The sequence below is a fragment of the Tympanuchus pallidicinctus genome, unplaced genomic scaffold (assembly GCF_026119805.1).
Source record: "Tympanuchus pallidicinctus isolate F22 unplaced genomic scaffold, pur_lepc_1.0 scaffold19, whole genome shotgun sequence".
NCBI classification, from domain to species: domain Eukaryota; kingdom Metazoa; phylum Chordata; class Aves; order Galliformes; family Phasianidae; genus Tympanuchus; species Tympanuchus pallidicinctus.
Window position 1 is genome coordinate 15,569,723 of NW_026294710.1, and position 18,605 is coordinate 15,588,327.

The 18,605-nt window shown below is 43.6% G+C and overlaps 1 protein-coding gene across 2 annotated transcripts in view; it reads left to right on the forward strand.

Annotated features, from left to right (window-relative positions):
• The first annotated feature begins 1,471 nt into the window (after positions 1-1,471).
• The window catches only part of EXOC4 (exocyst complex component 4), a 399,307-nt gene continuing 382,173 nt past the window's right edge, over positions 1,472-18,605 (forward strand). For both annotated transcript variants that reach the window (XM_052680722.1, XM_052680723.1), the window contains exon 1: positions 1,472-1,579. In XM_052680722.1, the coding sequence (XP_052536682.1) occupies positions 1,494-1,579 (86 nt within the window). In that variant the 5' untranslated portion in view covers positions 1,472-1,493. The remainder of the gene's footprint in view (positions 1,580-18,605) is intronic.

The window sequence follows — 18,605 nt, forward strand, 5'->3', positions numbered from 1 at the left end:
GGTACAGTTGACCTACATGGAAATTTCAGCAGTTTTCCTGCAATTAAAAATAATTAATGCATGGCTTTGTGCTGAAGAAACAGCTCCAAAATAGCAGCCAGGAATAGCATCTTTGACATGATGGAGTGAACTTGGTTTAGAGAATTCCTAGTGGCTATTAGTATCTGGATATCTATTACTACACTTGGTAGGGAATTTTTCTATTCTTTTAACAACAAGCCTGAGTCCTCAGTAACGCTTTCAATATGAGATCTAAGAGCACTTAGGGGAGATATATTTACTGTACATTTGCAAATAGGGAAAGGCAGGTAAGAGTTGTAAGGTAACTTTTTTGATGCTGCCCCCAAAAATGACCTTTTATTTTCTAACCTCTGAATACAGCAGCATACACTTTTCTTTTTCTTTTTTTTTTCTTTTTTTTTTTTTTTAAGGGAGATGGTACTGTGGCAAGACATGGAGCTTATGGATAGTAAAACAAGCAGACTAGACAAGGAGTTTGGCCTTCAGTAAGCATCAAAGATGCAGAAAGCTCCCAGCTGACTCACGAAAAGGAACTTAAAGAACTTTTAGTTCCAACCCCTAGCTGCGCAAATGAGTGGGCATGAAATTCAAATATAGTGGCACTGATGCTCTGGTGACTCCTTACAGATGTAATTGCAGTCTGTCAGTCCAAGGCTTCACCATGCTGTATAGAGTTGCAGTCAGATATTCAGCATAAACATCTGATCATGTCTTTGTACCACACTTCTACCAGCCCTCTCTTACCAGAGCAAAACATCCCTCTCTTCAGTCATACCTTAATCACATCCTCTCTTTTTGACGTACATCAGGATGTACATTTGTGAACAACTGCTTAGAAGAATAAAATTTCACCAGAAATCTGTGACCAACACCTCAAGAGCTTGCTGAGCATTGCAGCCACCTGCATCAAACCAGAGCGACGCATTACTTTCACACATAAAAAGGTCAAATATCCCACTAGTTTAATGTTTCTGTCGCTCACTCTGGATTGTATAACACTGTACAAGTAGTGACTGACACGTTTTGTGTGTTTAAAATCCTACATGCAACCACAGCTGTCCCACTTGGCTGAGCTCACCCAGTGCCTCCATTTTGGGCTCCTGTCAGGGGAATGGGCAGACTTGGCCATTTACGCTTTAACATCCAGAACAAAAAATGCGTTCCCCAGTGAAAACAGCTTTTAACGGAGGCGACTGTTCTTATTCAGCGGGGTTTTAGAAAGATAAATTAAAATGAGAACAGCGGGAGGAACTGGCAAGAGCCACAACCCTGAGTCAGCCTGAGGCTGAAGCAGAGCCACAGAAACTACAACTCCCAGAAGGCACCGCGGCGCCCCCGCACGATGCATAGAAGGCTGATAGCTCCCGCCCCGCCTTCCCCAGCCTCCTATTGGGTGGAAGCCCGCTTCCCTTTCTTCTAATTGGCCGCAGCGCCAGTAGGGGCGGTTGCTCTGTGTTTGAAGGGGGCGCAAGATGGCGGCGGGAGAGGCGGTGGGACGCTACCGGAGCAGCATGAGCAGAAGCAAGGACCCTTCGGGGCTGCTCATCTCTGTGATCAGGTATGGGCGGCGCGGCTCCGGTCCGCAGCCTCCCGGCCCGCCCTCAGGACCGACCTTGGGCTGTATGTGGGCCTTGTGGTGCTGTGGGGGCCTTCAGAGCTCGAGGTCGTTGCGGGGCCCGGACAGCTGTGAGGAGGGCTCCGGGCTGGAGTGGGGCCTCCTCTGCTGTGCCCTCGTGAGCCCTCATCTGCTGTGTTGCGTTCATCTCAGAGCACTCCCAGGGTAAGGAGGGGATATAGAGGAAGCCTTGAAGGTACTCAGAGGATGGAGTACTTCTTCTGTGAATAAATGCTGAGAGAGATGGGGCTGTTCAGCCTGGGGAAGAGAAAGCCCCAGAGAGACCTAATAGTGTCCTTCTAGCACTTAAAAGCAGCCTGAGGAAATTGGGAATAGTTCTTCTGTTAGGGCACGTAGTGATGGCACAAGGGGTAATGGGCTCCCACAGAAAAGAGGTGGATATAATTTAGGGATCTGGAAGAAATTCTTTACAATGAAGGTGGTGAGGCCACTGCACAGCTGCCCGTAGAAGCTGTGGGTGCCCCATCCCTGCAGGTGTTCAGGGCCGGTTTGGGTGGTGCTGCCCAGTTTGGGCATTCTAATCCTGCTCTGATTGTCCATACTTATGGCAGGAAGTTAGAAGTAGGAAATTTTTGAAGTGTTTTCCAACCCAAGGCATTCTATGATTCTGCTCCACTTTCCGCTGCTTTTCAGCATCAGGAGGTCGGAGGAGTGATGCCTGCAGTGAGCACCAGCTTTGTGCCATACTGGGAGAGTCAAGTCACTGTCTCCCTACTGCTGTAGAATCTGTAGTTTACCCCCATCTGCCAATACACAGCAGCACTGAGTATAAAATAAGGCTGGTTGGAAATAAGGCTTGCCTAGGAAGTCCAATATGTGTTCAGGTTGGATATTAGGAAAAGTTTATTCTCAGAAAGAGTGCTGAGGCATTGGAACAGGCTGCTCAGGGAGGTGGGGGAGTCCCTGGAGGTGTTCAAGGAACATGGAGATTTGGCACTGGGGGACGTTGTTTAGTGGACATGGTGGGGATAGGTTGGTGGTTGGACTAAATGATCTTCATGGTGTTTTCCAGCCTTAATGGTTCTGTTGTTCTATGACTCCATCCTATTTTAGGATGTGAGACTGGAAAAATCGCCACCTCAGCTTGTCTCACCACCACGCAGGAGTGACAAGAAAGCAGTTGTCTAGTCATGTTCTGGCTATTGATTTCTGTCTGCCCTTGTTCCTACTCTTTGCTCTCCTGGAATCTGATTCGGTGATTATCTCGGAGCCAAGCAAGACCTGGCATTTTTCTATTTCCCTCGGTGCCTTTTCTAAATGCTTTTAAGTCTTTTTTTGGGTAGCTTCCGCTCAGTGAGTTGGCAGCTGATTTCCCACACTTAAGCTTTGAAATACTGGTTTTATATACACTTTCCAAAGTGGCTGTAGGCAGCAGGCAGTCCTACTGCAGTGATACTGTGCCTTGTAAAGAACTTACAAACTTCAGTTCCTACGTTGCAAAAGACTGCTTTGCTAGAAACTGTAGTTATTCTACTTTGGAGAAGTTATATTAGTAATGATTCAGTATCCAGCACGTGTAATGATCTAATACTGAAGTACTGTATGAATCATAGTGTTTAGGGCTGAATTCTATTCCTTTTCATTATTTCTTTAAGCTGGTCTTTCAGATCTTGCAAACTCGAGGTAGATGGCAACCAAACAAAGCAGCTGCTTCACTGCTCTGCTTGGCCTTCCCAGCTTCATGAGCGCGGTCTTGGAAGTGTGTGCTAATAAGTAACAAATCCTGGATCCTGATTTTTTTTCTTTTTTCTTTTTTACTGTGCACTTGTGCCTTGTATTTGGCCAAAGGTAGGTAGTGTGAATTTCAAGTGTGTTGTGCTTATTATTTCTTTGTCAACCTCAAGTTTGAGTAAGTGGGAGAGGCAGTGTGGTAGGTCCTAGCTGGGTAATTTTCACTTACAGAAAATACATTAATTTGTGAGCAGTGGAAGAATGAATGGTATAAATTAATTGCTGCAGCATTTCCTCTAATAATCTTTTTTTTTTTTTTTTTTTGCATATTTTCTATAATTTCAACAGAAATTTAAGAAGAATTGTAGGGGATTTCCAGATTTCTACTTCAATTCATGTAAACTTCTTGTTTCTTTTATAATATAAAATGAGAATGAGCGTTCTTACTGAGTAGGAACTCGTATTTGTCTAGTAATCTTTGGCTTACATGCTCTGATACCTTAGTCAGCCGATGTCCAGTATTTAGATGCAACATTGAGGATACTGACTTTATTAAATTAGAATTATTCAATAGAACAGCCTGATAACTGAACCTCCAAAATGTAATTAGAACTTAGTGTGGATGTGGAGGCTCTTTGCAGTGCTTGCTGGGTAGCGTTGAGCCAGACCATGAAAACCTGAAGGTAGAACTGATTGCGAAGGAAGGAAGAACTGTTGTGTTAACATTCACATTTCTTACAGTTAGCCAAGTACAAAAAGCAAATGGCACGTGAAGGAATTTCAATCAGTTTTCTCTGTTGTTTTCGTACGGCAGCTTGGGTGAATATGAGCCTTTTAAGCAACAGGTGACATTACTTGCTGCTTTGTGTGTTCATAAAATACCGCTGGCAAACAACTTCAGAGCTGGGTGAGTTGAATTTGTCTTTCTTACGACTTAGCTTCAGAAAGATATCAAAAGCCTTAATGGTCTGCTGTTGGTTTGAAATGCAACAAAGTTTTCTTTTTTTGATGCTTTTTATTTCCAAAACATTTAAGTGGAGTTTCTCCTGCTGGTCCTCTTTGTTTTATGCTTGCATTCCTCTCTTTATTTAGAAGGCTGTTTATTTCTGTTGTTGCTCTGCAAAATACCCTTGAAAGGAAACGATGTATGAAAAGCAGGAGAACTGTGTTCTTCTGCAGTAAATAAACAAAAGCAGAGTGGCAGGGGTGTTGGACTTGACGATCTCAATGACACCAAGTGGATGCAGACAACAGCAAGCTGAGCAGTGCAGTCAATACGTCGGAAAGAAGGAAAGCCATCCAGAGGGACCTGGACAAACTGGATAAGTAGGCTCGTGTGAACCCAGTGAGGTTCAGCAAGGCCAGGACAATCCCAGGTATTTATACAAACTGGGGAAGAAGTCCTTGAGAGCAGCCCTGTGGAGGAGGACTCGGGGGTCCTCGTTGTGACTTTCCAGTATTTGAAGGGAGCATACAAACAGGAGGGGGAAAGAGTGTTTATGAGGGTGGATGGTGATAGGACAAGGGGGAATGGTTTTAAACTGAGACGGGAGGTTTAGGTTAGATATTAGGAGGAAGTTTTTCACACAGAAAGTGGTGGCACACTGGAACAGGTTGCCCAAGGAGGTTGTGGATGCCCCTGGAGGCATTCAAGGCCAGGCTGGATGTGACTCTGGGCAGCCTGGTCTGATGGTTGGCGTTGATCATTGCGGTCCTTTTCAACCCAGGCCGTTTTATGATCTCCAGAGGTTTTTTCCAACCACTGTGATTCTGTCACTCTTTGTGCATTATGGTATTTTACTCTTTAACAGCAAAGATGGTGAAAGAGAATGTTTAGATTAGATCAGCCAACGTGTTTAATTTGCAGAGCACATTGAGATGTGGAGATAAGTGTTTTATAAATATAAATGATTTTATTAATGAAGGGATAATTTCTTATATTTACTCAAGCTAAGTAGCTCTCTATTGGAAGGGACTAATTTACTTTGCTCTGATGTAGATTTTGGGACTCAGTATTTGCATCAGCAGACTTGGAAGGAGCAGAACTGGTCTTGCTTTCAGTGAGAGTATTTGGGGCCAAATCTCTGACAAAGCTATGATGTATTACGGCAGCAGAGAAATTGAGAAATGGCATTTTTTTGTAAGCTGGGCTCTGGTTGAAAATAATAGTGCTGTTGCTGCAGGGAAATTAGGAAATTAACTCCATAAAAGCCAGTATATATGTCCCAGCTCGGTGTTAAGAGTTTGCTTTGTCACACCAGTTGGCCATTCAGCTTTAAAAAGGAGTGTCAGAATGTTTCTGAGGTCCTCTGACCCCACAATAACACTCCTAAACTGTGTCTCTGTAAAAGGAAATGTGGACCCATCGCTCATCTCTGCAGTGTTGCCTTCCAGCTACTTTGTGTGCTGGTAATTGAGCTGAAGGAGGAAGCAGCAGGCACGGCCATCTTGCTTTTAGCCCCTTATCTGTCCCTGTGAAGTGTCAGCTTTTCCTGTTGCGTTGAGGAACACAATTGTTTTCTGGGAGTTGTTTCCTGCAGCAGGAGCCATGCGGTGAGCGAGTTCTCCTTGGTTCTCCTGTTGTTGCCAGGCTCCTGTATGGACTAACTAGGAAGAAGCTGTTTCCTGAGCGCAAGGAGTCACACTGCTTGGTAGCCAGAGCACAGAACTGAAGAAAAAGCCCTGTGGGGTGATGATGGCCCCGTGAAGCACATCTTGGAGAGGTCATTTCTGGCTCCCAAGTTGCGTGCGTGTGGTGCCTGTGCTCACGCAGTCTGGCTGAGTCGACACAGCAAGCTGTTGTGCTGAGGTCTCCTCTGTGGTCCTCGTAGTGTCTCATTGGCTCCAAAACCTAGTTGTACATGTCCATCAATTGCAGTTCAAATCACTTAACCATGGCAGAACATATCTTACAGACCAGGAGTGAGTTGTTTTATGGTGTTATGCTGTGTGTTTCAAGCTCAAGGCTATGGGAGCATCAGGATGATGCCATGTGTTCCTTCTATAGGAGAGCTGCCAGGAGTGAGTGATGTGTTCTTGGGTGCAGTGTATGTATGTTTATAGTAATACTCCTAAAAGTAGAGAGTATTTGGGATTGTTTGCACAGTGCACTAATAAAATCCCCAACTTCGCTGCAGCACGGGCTGCCTTTTTTCTTTATCCAGAGTCTTTGGGGGATATGGGAGTCTCTTCAGTTTGCTGTTGTCCTCACACAGCTGAGATGTGGTGAACATTTTGGTAAGGCATAGCTTGTGGGATTGTGGCTTTTGGAGAAGAGTCTGGGTATCAGCTGTGGATGCTCATGTTCATTGAAGGGGAGTTGGACGAGATGAGCTTTAAAGATTCCTTCCAACCTAAATAATTCTATGATTCTGGGGTTAAAATGGAGACCAGGAGCTTCCATTAGAGCAGTCCAATACTCATCATGTGTGCTGTCAAGTCTTTTAAAAAGCAGAGAATGTGCACAGAATGGAGGATGTTCTGTTCATTTGCTGCGGAACCACTTAGGGAATATATATTTATATTAATCTTTCAGAGGACAAATGTGTATGTATATTGATTTCCTTAACCTTTTGTTTTGTTGGTAGCCGGTTGAAGCAGCTTTTGTAGTCTGAAACAAGCAACCTGGCATTTAGCAAATGCTATTATTTTTTTTTTTTTTTTGAAATATCTTGTCAGATTTTTAATTGGTGCACGTCTGCCTTTTGTTTATTGTTGGATGTTTTTCTTTCCAATTAAAGGTTTCTGTTTTTTTAAAACTGGCCTTTAATAGCTGCTTTAATTGGGAGAAAACAAACTTTAGCACTGACTCCATAAGACCTTACAGAAATGTTTTAGCTAAGTTTTCACACAGGCAAACGTGTATGACAGATGTCAAGGAGAACTAAAAGTGAGACGAGGTGCAGTGCGTTTCTTACTTTTATGTCTGAGGGAGTTGAAATTATGGGCAAAAACCTTGAACATATTTTATGTTTCACAACTGAAATTCTCCTTTTCCTTTTTAATAGGTTTTGACCATTATTTTCATTACATTTACAGTGAACTTGGTTAAATGGTTTCTTACTAATGACCTGGCATTTGATCACCTCTTTCTGTCTGAAGCAATAGAAGTGAGATCCCAGTTTGTGATGTGGGGTGAGAGAGATGGATGTATAGCTGTTACATTTGGGAAATAGCTGCTACAAGAAATAAAGCTGAGTTACTCTGATCTGTATGTACTGTAATGGTCTCTTTAAAACCGCTTTTATTGCAAATGGTGTTTTCCGACATTATAGAAGCAGCAGTTCTAAAATATTAGTAGCTCAGAAATGCATTGAGGAGAAATTGTGTATGGCAGAATATGGTTCTAAACTATCGATTTGCCTGAAGTGATCTTGGGACAGTTGTATAAAACGTGTGTTAAGCATTGAATTGCAGCTTGGCACAGATACTAGGGTTAAAGAGCGGCAGATAGGTTAGGGTACAGGTGTGAATACACAACAGTATAGAAGAGCACAGTGTGTGTGGCCACACTGTTAAATCTTGAGGCACAGAGCCTTGCAGCTTTTATTTCAGCTGTAGGCAACGCGCAGCACAGAGCTGGTGTTCTCCACAAAACAAGGAAGCAGAAAGAGGTGTTTTTGTTAATAAATGATTATCAGTTCTGTGCTTCCAACTTCTGCAATTACATCCCCTCTACCAACTCTCCCTTCCAGCGCAAGATTGAAACCTTCAAGTTAATAACAAAATTTGCAGAGCCTCTTGCTGCTGGATGCTGCAGGGATGGATTCACAGCGCAGGGTGACCAGCAGCCCTCAAGCACTCCTTTTATCATCCAGCCAGGAGGTCCAGGTCGTGCTGCACAGCTTGTACTTGTGGAGATTTGAAAGCATTGATGCTTAGGACTTCATTTTTCTCCTGGGAGCATGGTGATTCATGTCATCGCTGTGCTGAATGCATGGTTCTCAGAGGAATTGCATTGAAAGGAAATGAGTGCCTGTGGGCACCTGGACATGTGTGACGTGTGCTCGCCTGTGTAGTACTTTGCTTGGGCTGGATGATTTTAGTGGTCTTTTCTATCCTTAATGATAGTAAGATTCTTTTATCAGAATAGTTATCTTAAATGTGTGCAGTCCAATCCTTTACTTCTTTTTCTTCCAGAAATCAACCCGTTGCTATCCATACCGCTGTAGCTTGTACTCGCCTGGAAAAGTGGGATTAAAGAATCACAGAATCACAGAATGGCCAGGGTTGGAAGGGACCTCAAGGATCAGGAGTCTCCAACCCCCCTGCCTCATGCAGGGCCACCAACCTCCCCATTTCATAGCAGCCCAGGCTGCCCAGGGCTCCATCCAACCTGGCCTTGAACACCTTCAGGGTCGAGGCATCCACAACCTCTCTGGGCAGCCTGTTCCAGCACCTCACCACTGTCTCTGTAAAGAATTTCCCAGCCCACGCAGACGCTCAATGACATGCTGGATTAAAGGGTGGTTAATGTAGCAAAATGCAGAAAGTTCTGATTATATGTGCTTATCAGCATCTTCATCAATGACAGAGATGATGGCATTGAGTGCACTTTGAGTGAGTTTGCAGACAACACTAAGCTGAGCAGTGCAATGGATACACTGAAGGGAAGGCATCCAGAGGGACCTGGACAGCCTGGAGAAGAGGGCCCATGAGAGCCTAATAAGGTTCAGCAAGGCCAAATGCAAGGTGTTGCACTTGGGTTGGGGCAATCCCAGGTATTTATACAGACTGGGGGAAAATCTCCTTGAGAGCAGCCCTGCAGAGAAGGACGTGGGGGTCCTGGTGGACAAGAAGCTGGACATGAGCCAGTAGTGTGTGCTTGCAGCCCAGAAGGCCAGCTGTGTTCTGGGCTGCATTAAAAGAGGAACGGCTAGCAGGAAGAGAGAGGTGATCATCCCCTTCTGCTCTGCTCTTGTGAGGCCCCATCTGCAGCACTGCATCCAGGCCCGGGGCCCCCAGTGCAAGAAGGATGTGGAGCTCTTGGAGTGGGTCCAGAAGAGGGCCACTATGATGATCAGGGGGCTGGAGCACCTCTGCTATGAGGAAAGGTTGAGGGAATTGGGCTTGTTTAGCTTGTCTCCCCTTGGCTCCTGAGAGACCTCATCACGACCTTCCAGTATTTGAAGGGAGCATATAAACAGCAGGGGGGAATGGCTTTATGAGGATGAATAGTGATAGGAGAAAGGGGGAATGGTTTTAAACTTAGACAGGGAAGGTTTAGGTTAGATATTAGGAGGAAGTTTTTCACACAGAAAGTGGTGGCACACTGGAACAGGTTGCCCAAGGAGGTTGTGGATGCCTCTGGATCCCTGGAGGCATTCAAGGCCAGGCTGGATGTGGCTCTGGGCAGCCTGATCTGCTGGTTGGTGACCCTGCAGACAGCAGGGGGTTTGAAACTGGATGATCACTGTGGTCCTTTTCAAACCAGGCCATTCTATGATTCTGTGATATTTATTTAGATGACTGTGGGCTCAGCCTTTTCGCTACAGCTGCCGTGCATAAATGTGCAAGTCCTCAATGATAAAAGATCATTAATTTCTGTTGAAAGTGCTCTAACCAACTGTGTAAGCAGCATGAAAGATTAATAGAATGTAAGTAGAGGAGGAAAATGTTTTATAATGCTCTGTTTACTTTCTGTGTTTAACAGCAGTTTGAAGAGATTCAGTTCTGCTGTTTCCCATATAAAAGGAGTGAGTTATTTCTCTGTTTGCACAACAGAGATCTGTTGGTCTGGAGGGTGGATACCTTGTGCTTCTCTTGCTGAGGAAGGAGTGTGCTGGTCCCACATTTCACTATTTTTATTTTTTAATAGGATAAAATCCCTTATATTTTTATAGCCATTTTACAGTAATAACCTGCTTTCCTCAGCTATTGACTTGTGCAGCTTCTGACTGCTTTCTTTCTGGCACTGTGAGCATTTTAACTTGTGTCTTCAAATCCAGAGTTTATTGGGAACAATTGAGCAACCTGTGAAAGTGATGAGAAGGCATTCAATGCATTGCTACTGAGTTAAATTGTTAAATACCTTCTGGATTCTTTTCTTCTTTCCAGACTGTTTCAAGCAGGCTTTTTATTTCCTTACGAAGAAACTTTTTGCGGTTGGTTTCAGTGGGATTCTGCAGAGGTATTAAAACATGTATTCTCAGATTCTACGTTTCGAGGTTAAATAGTGCTGGAAGCTGTAGATCACTCCATTTGGGACTTGTCTTTAAGACTGCAATTTTCAATTATAAAATTCAAATAAGTCTATTTGGTTTAATGAACCTTTCGAAATGTATCGAGCAGTGTAGACAGTGGGCTGTTCTTGTCCCATAGTGCTCAGCAACTTTCTTCTCATTGTGCTGTGTTGAAATGCAGCCTCCTGAGGTCTCAGGCTGGCACAGCAGAGGGGAGGAAAGCCTGGTGAGCTCCGATGTGTTTTTTTTTGTTTTCTTTGTTTTTTTTTTTTTTTTTTTTTTTTTTTTGCTCCATACGTGGTTTAAGTTGTGTTTAATTCTAGTTAAATCATAGAGTGGTTTGTTTTTGGAACAGACCTTTCAGATCATGTAGTTCCAACCCCACTGCTGCAGGCAGGGATACCTCTCTCTAGCCCAGATTGCTCAAGGCCCCGTAATAAATAATGTCATGCCTCTGATAGCATCCTCATAAAGCACATTTGATCTTAAATGTTGCTCAGTGTTGTCAGGATGAAACCTGATCTTTGAAATGAGCAGATCCGAGCCCTGTGTGATGTTCTCTTCTGGAGGAGGAAAAAGCATTAATGAGTGAGTGCATTTTCCTGTAAAGCTTCTTGAACAGCACTTGGATGCATCTTCCATGCATGTCAAACCAATGCTTTATCCTACAGCAACCTGCACTTGGTTTATTTGTAACTTGGCAGCCTCTGAGTAAGTGGCTAATTAGGGTTGTTTCTGCTGGACAGAAGAGATGTGGGCAGATGCTCTCAGCTCGGTTTTTTTTTTTCTTTTCCCTTTCCTGTGCATCCTGACCCCTTCTCTCTTATTCACCTGCTGTTGTTTCTTGTCTGCTGGATTTCCTCCCACAAAAAGCCTGGGCTGTTGATCTGTGTAGCCAGTGGTGTGGCTGCCTCCAGGTGTTAGTGCAGCCATCAATGTCTGGCAGTGATCACAACGGTTCAAACCAAAGCAGTAAAGCAAATGCTGTGATGGATGCGTGGCCACAGTCATCAGTGAGAGGAGTAACACTATGAGGAGTAGCAAGATTGTCATGAGTTTCTTTTTACTCTCATTTTTTTTCTTCCACAGTGAATTCTCCTTGGCATACTGCAGCCAATTCCTGAAGAGAGGAGCGTGGTCTTTCTAGACATCCACTTTGCTCTGTTTAAATGATTATTTGTTGCTTCTAGCAACTGCTTTCTTCATTTAGCCCCAGAGATCCTTTGGTCAAAAATTGTCTGTAGGCCAAGGCCGTGCTTTGAGGGGGAGAGGGAGAGAGAGGGAGAGAGCGGGACAGAGATTTTCCTGCATCCTATATAGATTTGTTGTGTTCTGTTTATTAAGTATTTGGTATGATGAATAAAAAAACAAATCCCCCAGACTGCAGTGGGCACATCAGAACCTTCCTCTATAGAATGATGCCTGGCGTTGTTTTTCCTGGAGGAGAAGATGCTAACATATGTGAGTCACGTAAGTTGGACACGCTTTAAGCATAGCCTCAGCTTTTACTATGACAAGTTTTAAGCCCAGCTATTTTGTGTGCAGTTGATACCACAAACTGACTGTATTATTGTGGCTTCAGAGGTGTTTGAAAGCAAGGAACTGGTAGGCTTAACAAAGCACAGGATACGGTGCTGAGCAATAGTGAAACAGGTGGCAGAAAGTTTGCTGGGGATTGCTGTTAAAAGTGGAGCTTTGTTTGCTCCCCTGCTGATGTAACGCTCGCAATTATGCTTTGCTCAAATGTTCATTTTCTCAATCAAGTGAGAAATATTTCAATTTGATCAGCTTGCCTTTTTTTTTTTAATTGGTGTTTCCCACTGTCTTTAATGAGTGTTTTCATGTGAGTAAGCGATGCTGACTGAAGGCAAGTGAATTGCACTTGTGAAGGAGCTTGATCCAGGCATGATGGAGTCTTCCTCCTGGATTTCCAAACCTCACCTGTGCATCATGTTACTCTTTATCTTCTTGAGCTCAGATATTCTTGTGTAGCTGATCTGATCACAGAATCACACATGGCTTGGGTTGGAAGGAACCTCAAGGGTCATCAAGTTCCAACCCCTGTGCTGCACGCAGGGCCACCAACCTCCCCATTTAATACCAGACCAGGCTGCCCAGGGCCCCATCCAACCTGGCCTTGAACACCTCCAGGGATGGACGGGGCATCCACAGCCTCTCTGGGCAGCTGTTCCAGCACCTCACCACTCTCATAGTAAATAACTTCCCCCTGGCATCCAGCCTAAATCTTCCCTCCTTCAACTTCTGACCATTTTCCATTGTCCTGCTATTATCTACCCTTTCAAAGGGTTGTCTCCCCTCTTATTTATAGGCTCCCTTTAGGTAAGGCTCCCTCTGATTTTGGGGAGCAGAGGAAGAGGGGACTTTGCAGGGATGCCCAGATGCTGTAAATCCACAACAGTGTTCACAAGGGGGCTGGACAGTCCTTTCCTGCCAAATAAGCCTTGTACCTGCCCACAAGGACTGCATGTTGCAGGTACTCACTTAACATCAATTTTCTAGGGTGCACACTTGGACACAGAGTATGTGTTCTTTCACTTTGATGCAATAAAAAATTCTACAGTAACAATGCCTACATAGAGTTACTATGATGTTCTGCATGCAAGAGAAATTTGCTAGTCAAGAAACAGGTATTTAAAACTGTTTACAATCCATAGCTTAGCAGTAATCATCCTTAGCAGGGCTGGCTTTAGGGTTGGTAAAATAGGCAGGCAGTTCATCCACCAGCCTCGCTGGGAGCATCAGGGAAAGCAAATTTGCAGAAATGAAACATTTATTACTCATTATCAGTTTCCTCTTAAAATTGGTGCTTAATGTGGGTGAGTAAAAAAAAAAACAAAAAACAAAAAACAAAAAAAAAACCCACCCATCTGCTCTATAGGACAGAATAAAGCCTTTGATAACACAGAGCTTGCGGGGGAGATTGAGGACCGATTGGCGCAAGTAGAAATTCTTGTTGAGTCTGAAATCTGATTGCTGCTGGCCCTGTAACTTTGAGATTGCTACCTGTGCCTGTAAATGAATGGTCTTAAAGGTTAATGCTAACTTCTTTTTTTGCAGATATGTCAGATGCAGGAGTGGAGAACTAACTAAATACAGGATTTAAAGGCAGAATACACTGCAGTGAAAGAAGCAGTGGGTTTTTGAGATGAAGTAAGGACGATGTGCAGTGCACATTGAGTTTGGGTTCAGAAGACTAAGAGCTTGTGTGTGCTGTAAACGCATGCAGAGCTTTGCAAAGCGAAGAAGTTGGCCTGAGCATTCAGGACTGAGGAATTCAGGGATTTCTCTGCCCAGGAACTGTCCTGGTTGTTGGCCTGTGTAGAATAAGATGTGGGGGTGTCACAAAGCATAGTTGCTTGTCTAATGCTTCAGAATGAGGTTCGCTATTCTGGAGATGGATGCTAAAACCAAATCTTCAGTATCAAGAAAGGTTCTGAAGTTGAAAACGCTGATTGAGCATCCTGATTGTTCATGGATCCCTTTGGGAGGAAGGCAAGCAGTTTTCTTAAGGCCCCACAGTATTTGAACCTTTGCTATATATATTTCTGTGAGCAAACCAAACACTTAGTGGCTGTAAAGCTTTGTGGCTGTTAGTAAGCATCACCAGCTGAAGTGGCAGCATATAAAGATGTACAGTTCTGCTGCTGGCTTTGCAGTGGGTTTTTTCTTATTTGTACTGAATGCAGCAGGATACCCCAGAATAAGCACTCTTTTAACTGCCCTGGTGGGTGTTCTCAGTTGGCATCATCCTGGTCACAGAGCGACAGCGTAAAGTCATCTGTTATGCATTTCATTCACATCAGAGCTTATTTTGGAGTAATTTGGCACAGGTGAGGAATATGGGTGTTACATGAACTAAACACTAATCCAAGTGCAGCGTGCTTTCTGTGGTGCTGGGAGCTACGATGTAAAATCCTGCTTTGGGGCTGGAGTTCATTTGGAGCTCAGAAGTACAGCGTTATGAAGGGCGGTGAATCTCTCTGAGTTCTGCTCAGCTCTGTGCAGCATTTCTGTACTCCTGTAGTTATCTCTTGTGCCACATGATGTGTACCACAATGGTGTTTGTTTTCTTTTGCTGTTGAATAGCGTAGTGAAAATTGTGTTCTTTTCAGTTCACAACAATGGGAGAAATTTATTAGCTTGTGAAATAACAATGGCTTGTTTTCTGTGCTGTTTAGATCACAAGGCTGCGTTGAGTTCTGGGCATGGTTTGAAGAGAGTTTACAGATCCTGTTTTCCTTATCTCCCTCCTCAAATGAATTCATTATACTCTAGGGGTGAATTTACAGGTGAGATGGTGTCAGAAATCTGGTATCCCAGTGTTTGGAATTGCTGTTTAGCTTTTGATGACTACAATCTGTTGAACTGCTGGAAAGCAATAGGTGGAGGTGGATTCCAATGTACCAGGGCAGCCTGGTCTAGTATTAGATATGGAGGTTGATGGCCTTGCGTACAGCAGGGGAGTGGGAGCTTCATGATCCTTGAGGTCCCTTCCAATCCAAGCCACCCTGTGATTCTGTGATACTTGAGGTTCTCGTTTGTCCCACTTTGTTCCTTTATCCACGGTGCTGAGGAAGGAGGACCAGAGCTGCAGGGGTCGTTTTGTTTTCTAGAATGATGCAGTTTTGTCTCTTGCAGAAATGGTAGAGATGGCAATTGCATTTCATCAAAGTGTGCATTTTCTTTTGTATTTACCTTTAGAAATAAGTGATTCCTGTCTCAGTTGAGGCATCTTGCTGGATGACAGTGCTTCAGGGCTCCTGTAGATGTCTTTTCACCGACTCCCTGTCTCGGTCGTTTGAATTGGGTGCTGGAAAACAGATGTGAAAAATGCTCCTGACCTAAAGGTCAAATTCTACTTCTGTCTTCCTTTTTTAGGAGGAAGTTTTTCACTTGGGGGGTGGTAACACACTGGAACAGGTTGCCCAAGGAGACTGTGGATGCCCCTGGATCCCTGGAGGCATTCAAGGCCAGGCTGGATGTGGCTCTGGGCAGCCTGGCCTGGTAGTTGGCAACCCTGCACACTGAAACTAGATGATCATTATGGTCCTTTTCAACCCACACTATTCTACGATTCTACTGGAATGAATAGTCCCAATGGACTTTTAAAATTAACCTGATATCACTGTGTATTCACTGATACTGGGGAAGAAGCAAGGTTTGTTTCATTCTTGTAGGAAATATGTTGTGCTTTGCATGATTAAAAACATAGCAGGGATTTTGCCTGATCATCTTCCCCATCCTTGTTCTTCTGAAGGATGCCTGAAAGCAGCTCCACCAAATTAAGCATTTGTACAATCTGAATTTTTAATGTGTAAATTCAAAAGGGGCAGTGAGGTTTGGCTGAATGGATTTTGGTTTTACTGTAGCATAAAAACGTCCCTTTTCAGACTAACATCCAGTTGGAATTATTCTAATCCAATTGAGCTCTTGCTTATGAGACAGGCATATGCAACCATCCAGCTGCCAAGTACAATTACAGGTATTTTACAGGAGAGGCGGATTCTCATTTAGTAAAATGAAAACGAAAAAACAACTGAGCTGATCAGGGAGCCCTTCTGGAAATCCCCACCGAGTTCATAACATACATACGCTTGGTATGCAGATTGACATTTCTTCTGTTTGTCGCGTGTTCTCAATGCTTCTGCTTTTCAGGGAGTTCTGAGAAGCTGATGTAGATTTATTGTTTGGTAATCCTTTCATAATCCTGTCCTGTTTTGTAATTCTTCCCTTCGAAGTTCTTGCTGCAAAGTTCCTTTCCCAAACAGTTCTGATCCTTTCTATTTGGCAAACAGCGTGTTGACTTTTCTTCTTCCTTGCCACACGTTTTAATAGAACTGAAACAAGTAAAGATGCCCTTGGCTTACTTTTCTGCAGTGTTAGCAGGAACATGTATAATCTCAAGAATATTAAGTATTCCTTGCTTTGCTCTTTGCTGTGCAGAACAAGAAATGGCTCCTGCACTGAGGGGCTTAGGAAATTCAGGTGTACAGAGTGATGTTTGTGATTCAGAGTGACAGGGCTCCTTTTGTAGTTGCAGGTGCCACTTCAAGGATTTAATGTTGTGGATTTATTTTTTTTTTTTTAAAGGAGAAGAATAAATGGTAACAATTGCTTGAGTAGAGAGAAAGTGGTTCATTTTGGTTGCAGCAGGTAAAATTAAGGCTCAGAATATTGGCACTGTAACCGGAGAAGAGAAGAAAGCTCTTGCTGCTGGCTATGAGCAATTGAAAACGTTCTTGCAAATATGTAGCAGAAATTTGTACCTTAGAACCAGAGTGCGCAAAAATGTAAGTTATTTTGTGGGGAAAAAATCTAATATGGATTTTTGAAAACTTGAGAAGAGGCATTCTCAGTTTTATAGCAGAGTAATTTTTGATGTGGCTCAAAACAGCTTCATTTCAGCTTCTTACTATATTGCAGTCTGTATTCTTAAGTTGAGTTTGCTTTTCTGTGAGTGCTCTTTGATGGTTCTTCAGTACGTGATCATAGGATGGATCACACGTGCTCTGTTTCCCCAGCTGTCCATCCAGATATCTGTAGTGACAGTTGCTGAAATGAAAACCTTAAACTTCTGAAACTTTATGGTCTTTTGGTAAAGTAAATGAAAAAGGAGTCTCTGCTATTGCTTTTCTCCACTTGGATCTTGGGTTGTGATTTTTAACTTCTGGCTTATCTGTAAGAAAATAATTTGCAGTTATTTGAGGCAAACTCGTGTGGATGGGATCCCTGTCCTGACATGAAGTAGCACCTTGGTTTAACCTGGAACTTTGTCAGAATGGATCACTGCTGTCTTTTTTTCACATGTGGGAGCTGAAATATCCTTGTAAGGAGGGCAGGTCCCGAGTTGGCCTGTGGTGCATTCATGTTTGTGTATACGTGCACAGGAGTGGGGTAACTTCACCTCCAGCTCCTCCAAAATGTCACTCAGCTTTAGGTGATCTAAATTATGATGATCTTCTAGGGATAAGAAGAAATAAATGCTCTACTGAGACAGATTAGTGGTTAAGTAGCTCAGTAGTTGGCCTCAAACAGTGGCAATACATGATGTTAGGAGACTCAGATCTGGCCACTTAGAGGTGCCTGGTGCCTCGTACATCTGTGGTGTCTGTGGTTGCTGGGTTAGGGAGTTTGTAGGACACCATGAGGTCCACCCTCAGCGTTCTCTGGATTGAGCAAACCAAGGGACCTCAACTTCTCCCCATGTGCCTTCCCGTCCAGGCCTTCCCCCATCTTCATAGCCCTCCTGATGGTTTTATGTCCTTAAATTGTAGTATCCAAACCTGCACCCAGTGCTCAAGGTGAGTCTGAAACAGGCATCTCTGAGTTTCAGTAAGTACTGCCATAGTGCTAGCAGTACACTGCTTAGTGATGTGTTTCCATCATATGCCTCACTTTGATCTTTAAGGTCCCTTCCAATCTAATCTATGACTTCTGAGTTCTGCACCCATCAGATATGTATCTCCTTTCAGTCTTTTCCAAACTGAAGAGCCTTTGCCTTAACAGGGAGAACAACTGCTTCATCACTTCCACTGTTTCAGTTGTGTGTTCAAGGCCAACTGAAAACAGACCAGAACTGCAGCCATTGCTCAAGCTGTTGACAGAGCAAAGTTCTGCATGGCAGCAGAGCGAGTCCTTTACTTTGCTCTCATCTTGCTTAATTCTGGATGACTTCTGTGTATGAAGCTTGTGCTTCCAGAGAACTAGAAGTGCAGAAGAAGACCTTGGCAGCTGCTTTTCCAATATGTGCTGCTGAGGTTCCTGAACTCAGAATGAATGGACTGAGGCATTGAGACCACAGTGTTCACATTACCCTTTTTTTTTTTTTTTTTGGATGGATTACTAATGGTTTTCACAGTACTAATATTACAGCACTAATATTACTAATGCTACTGCTGGCTGTGTTGTGGTTTAAATGATGAGCTTTTTGAAAGCTGAACACATTCTTTTACTTGCTTTCTTTTCATTTGTTACAGTCTGAACCCAAACTCCTAGGTACTGTGTATTCTGTTGCTTTAGCTGTATGCTTAGCTTTGTTTTCTAGCACATCTTCCTACATTAATTTGTTGGAAGTG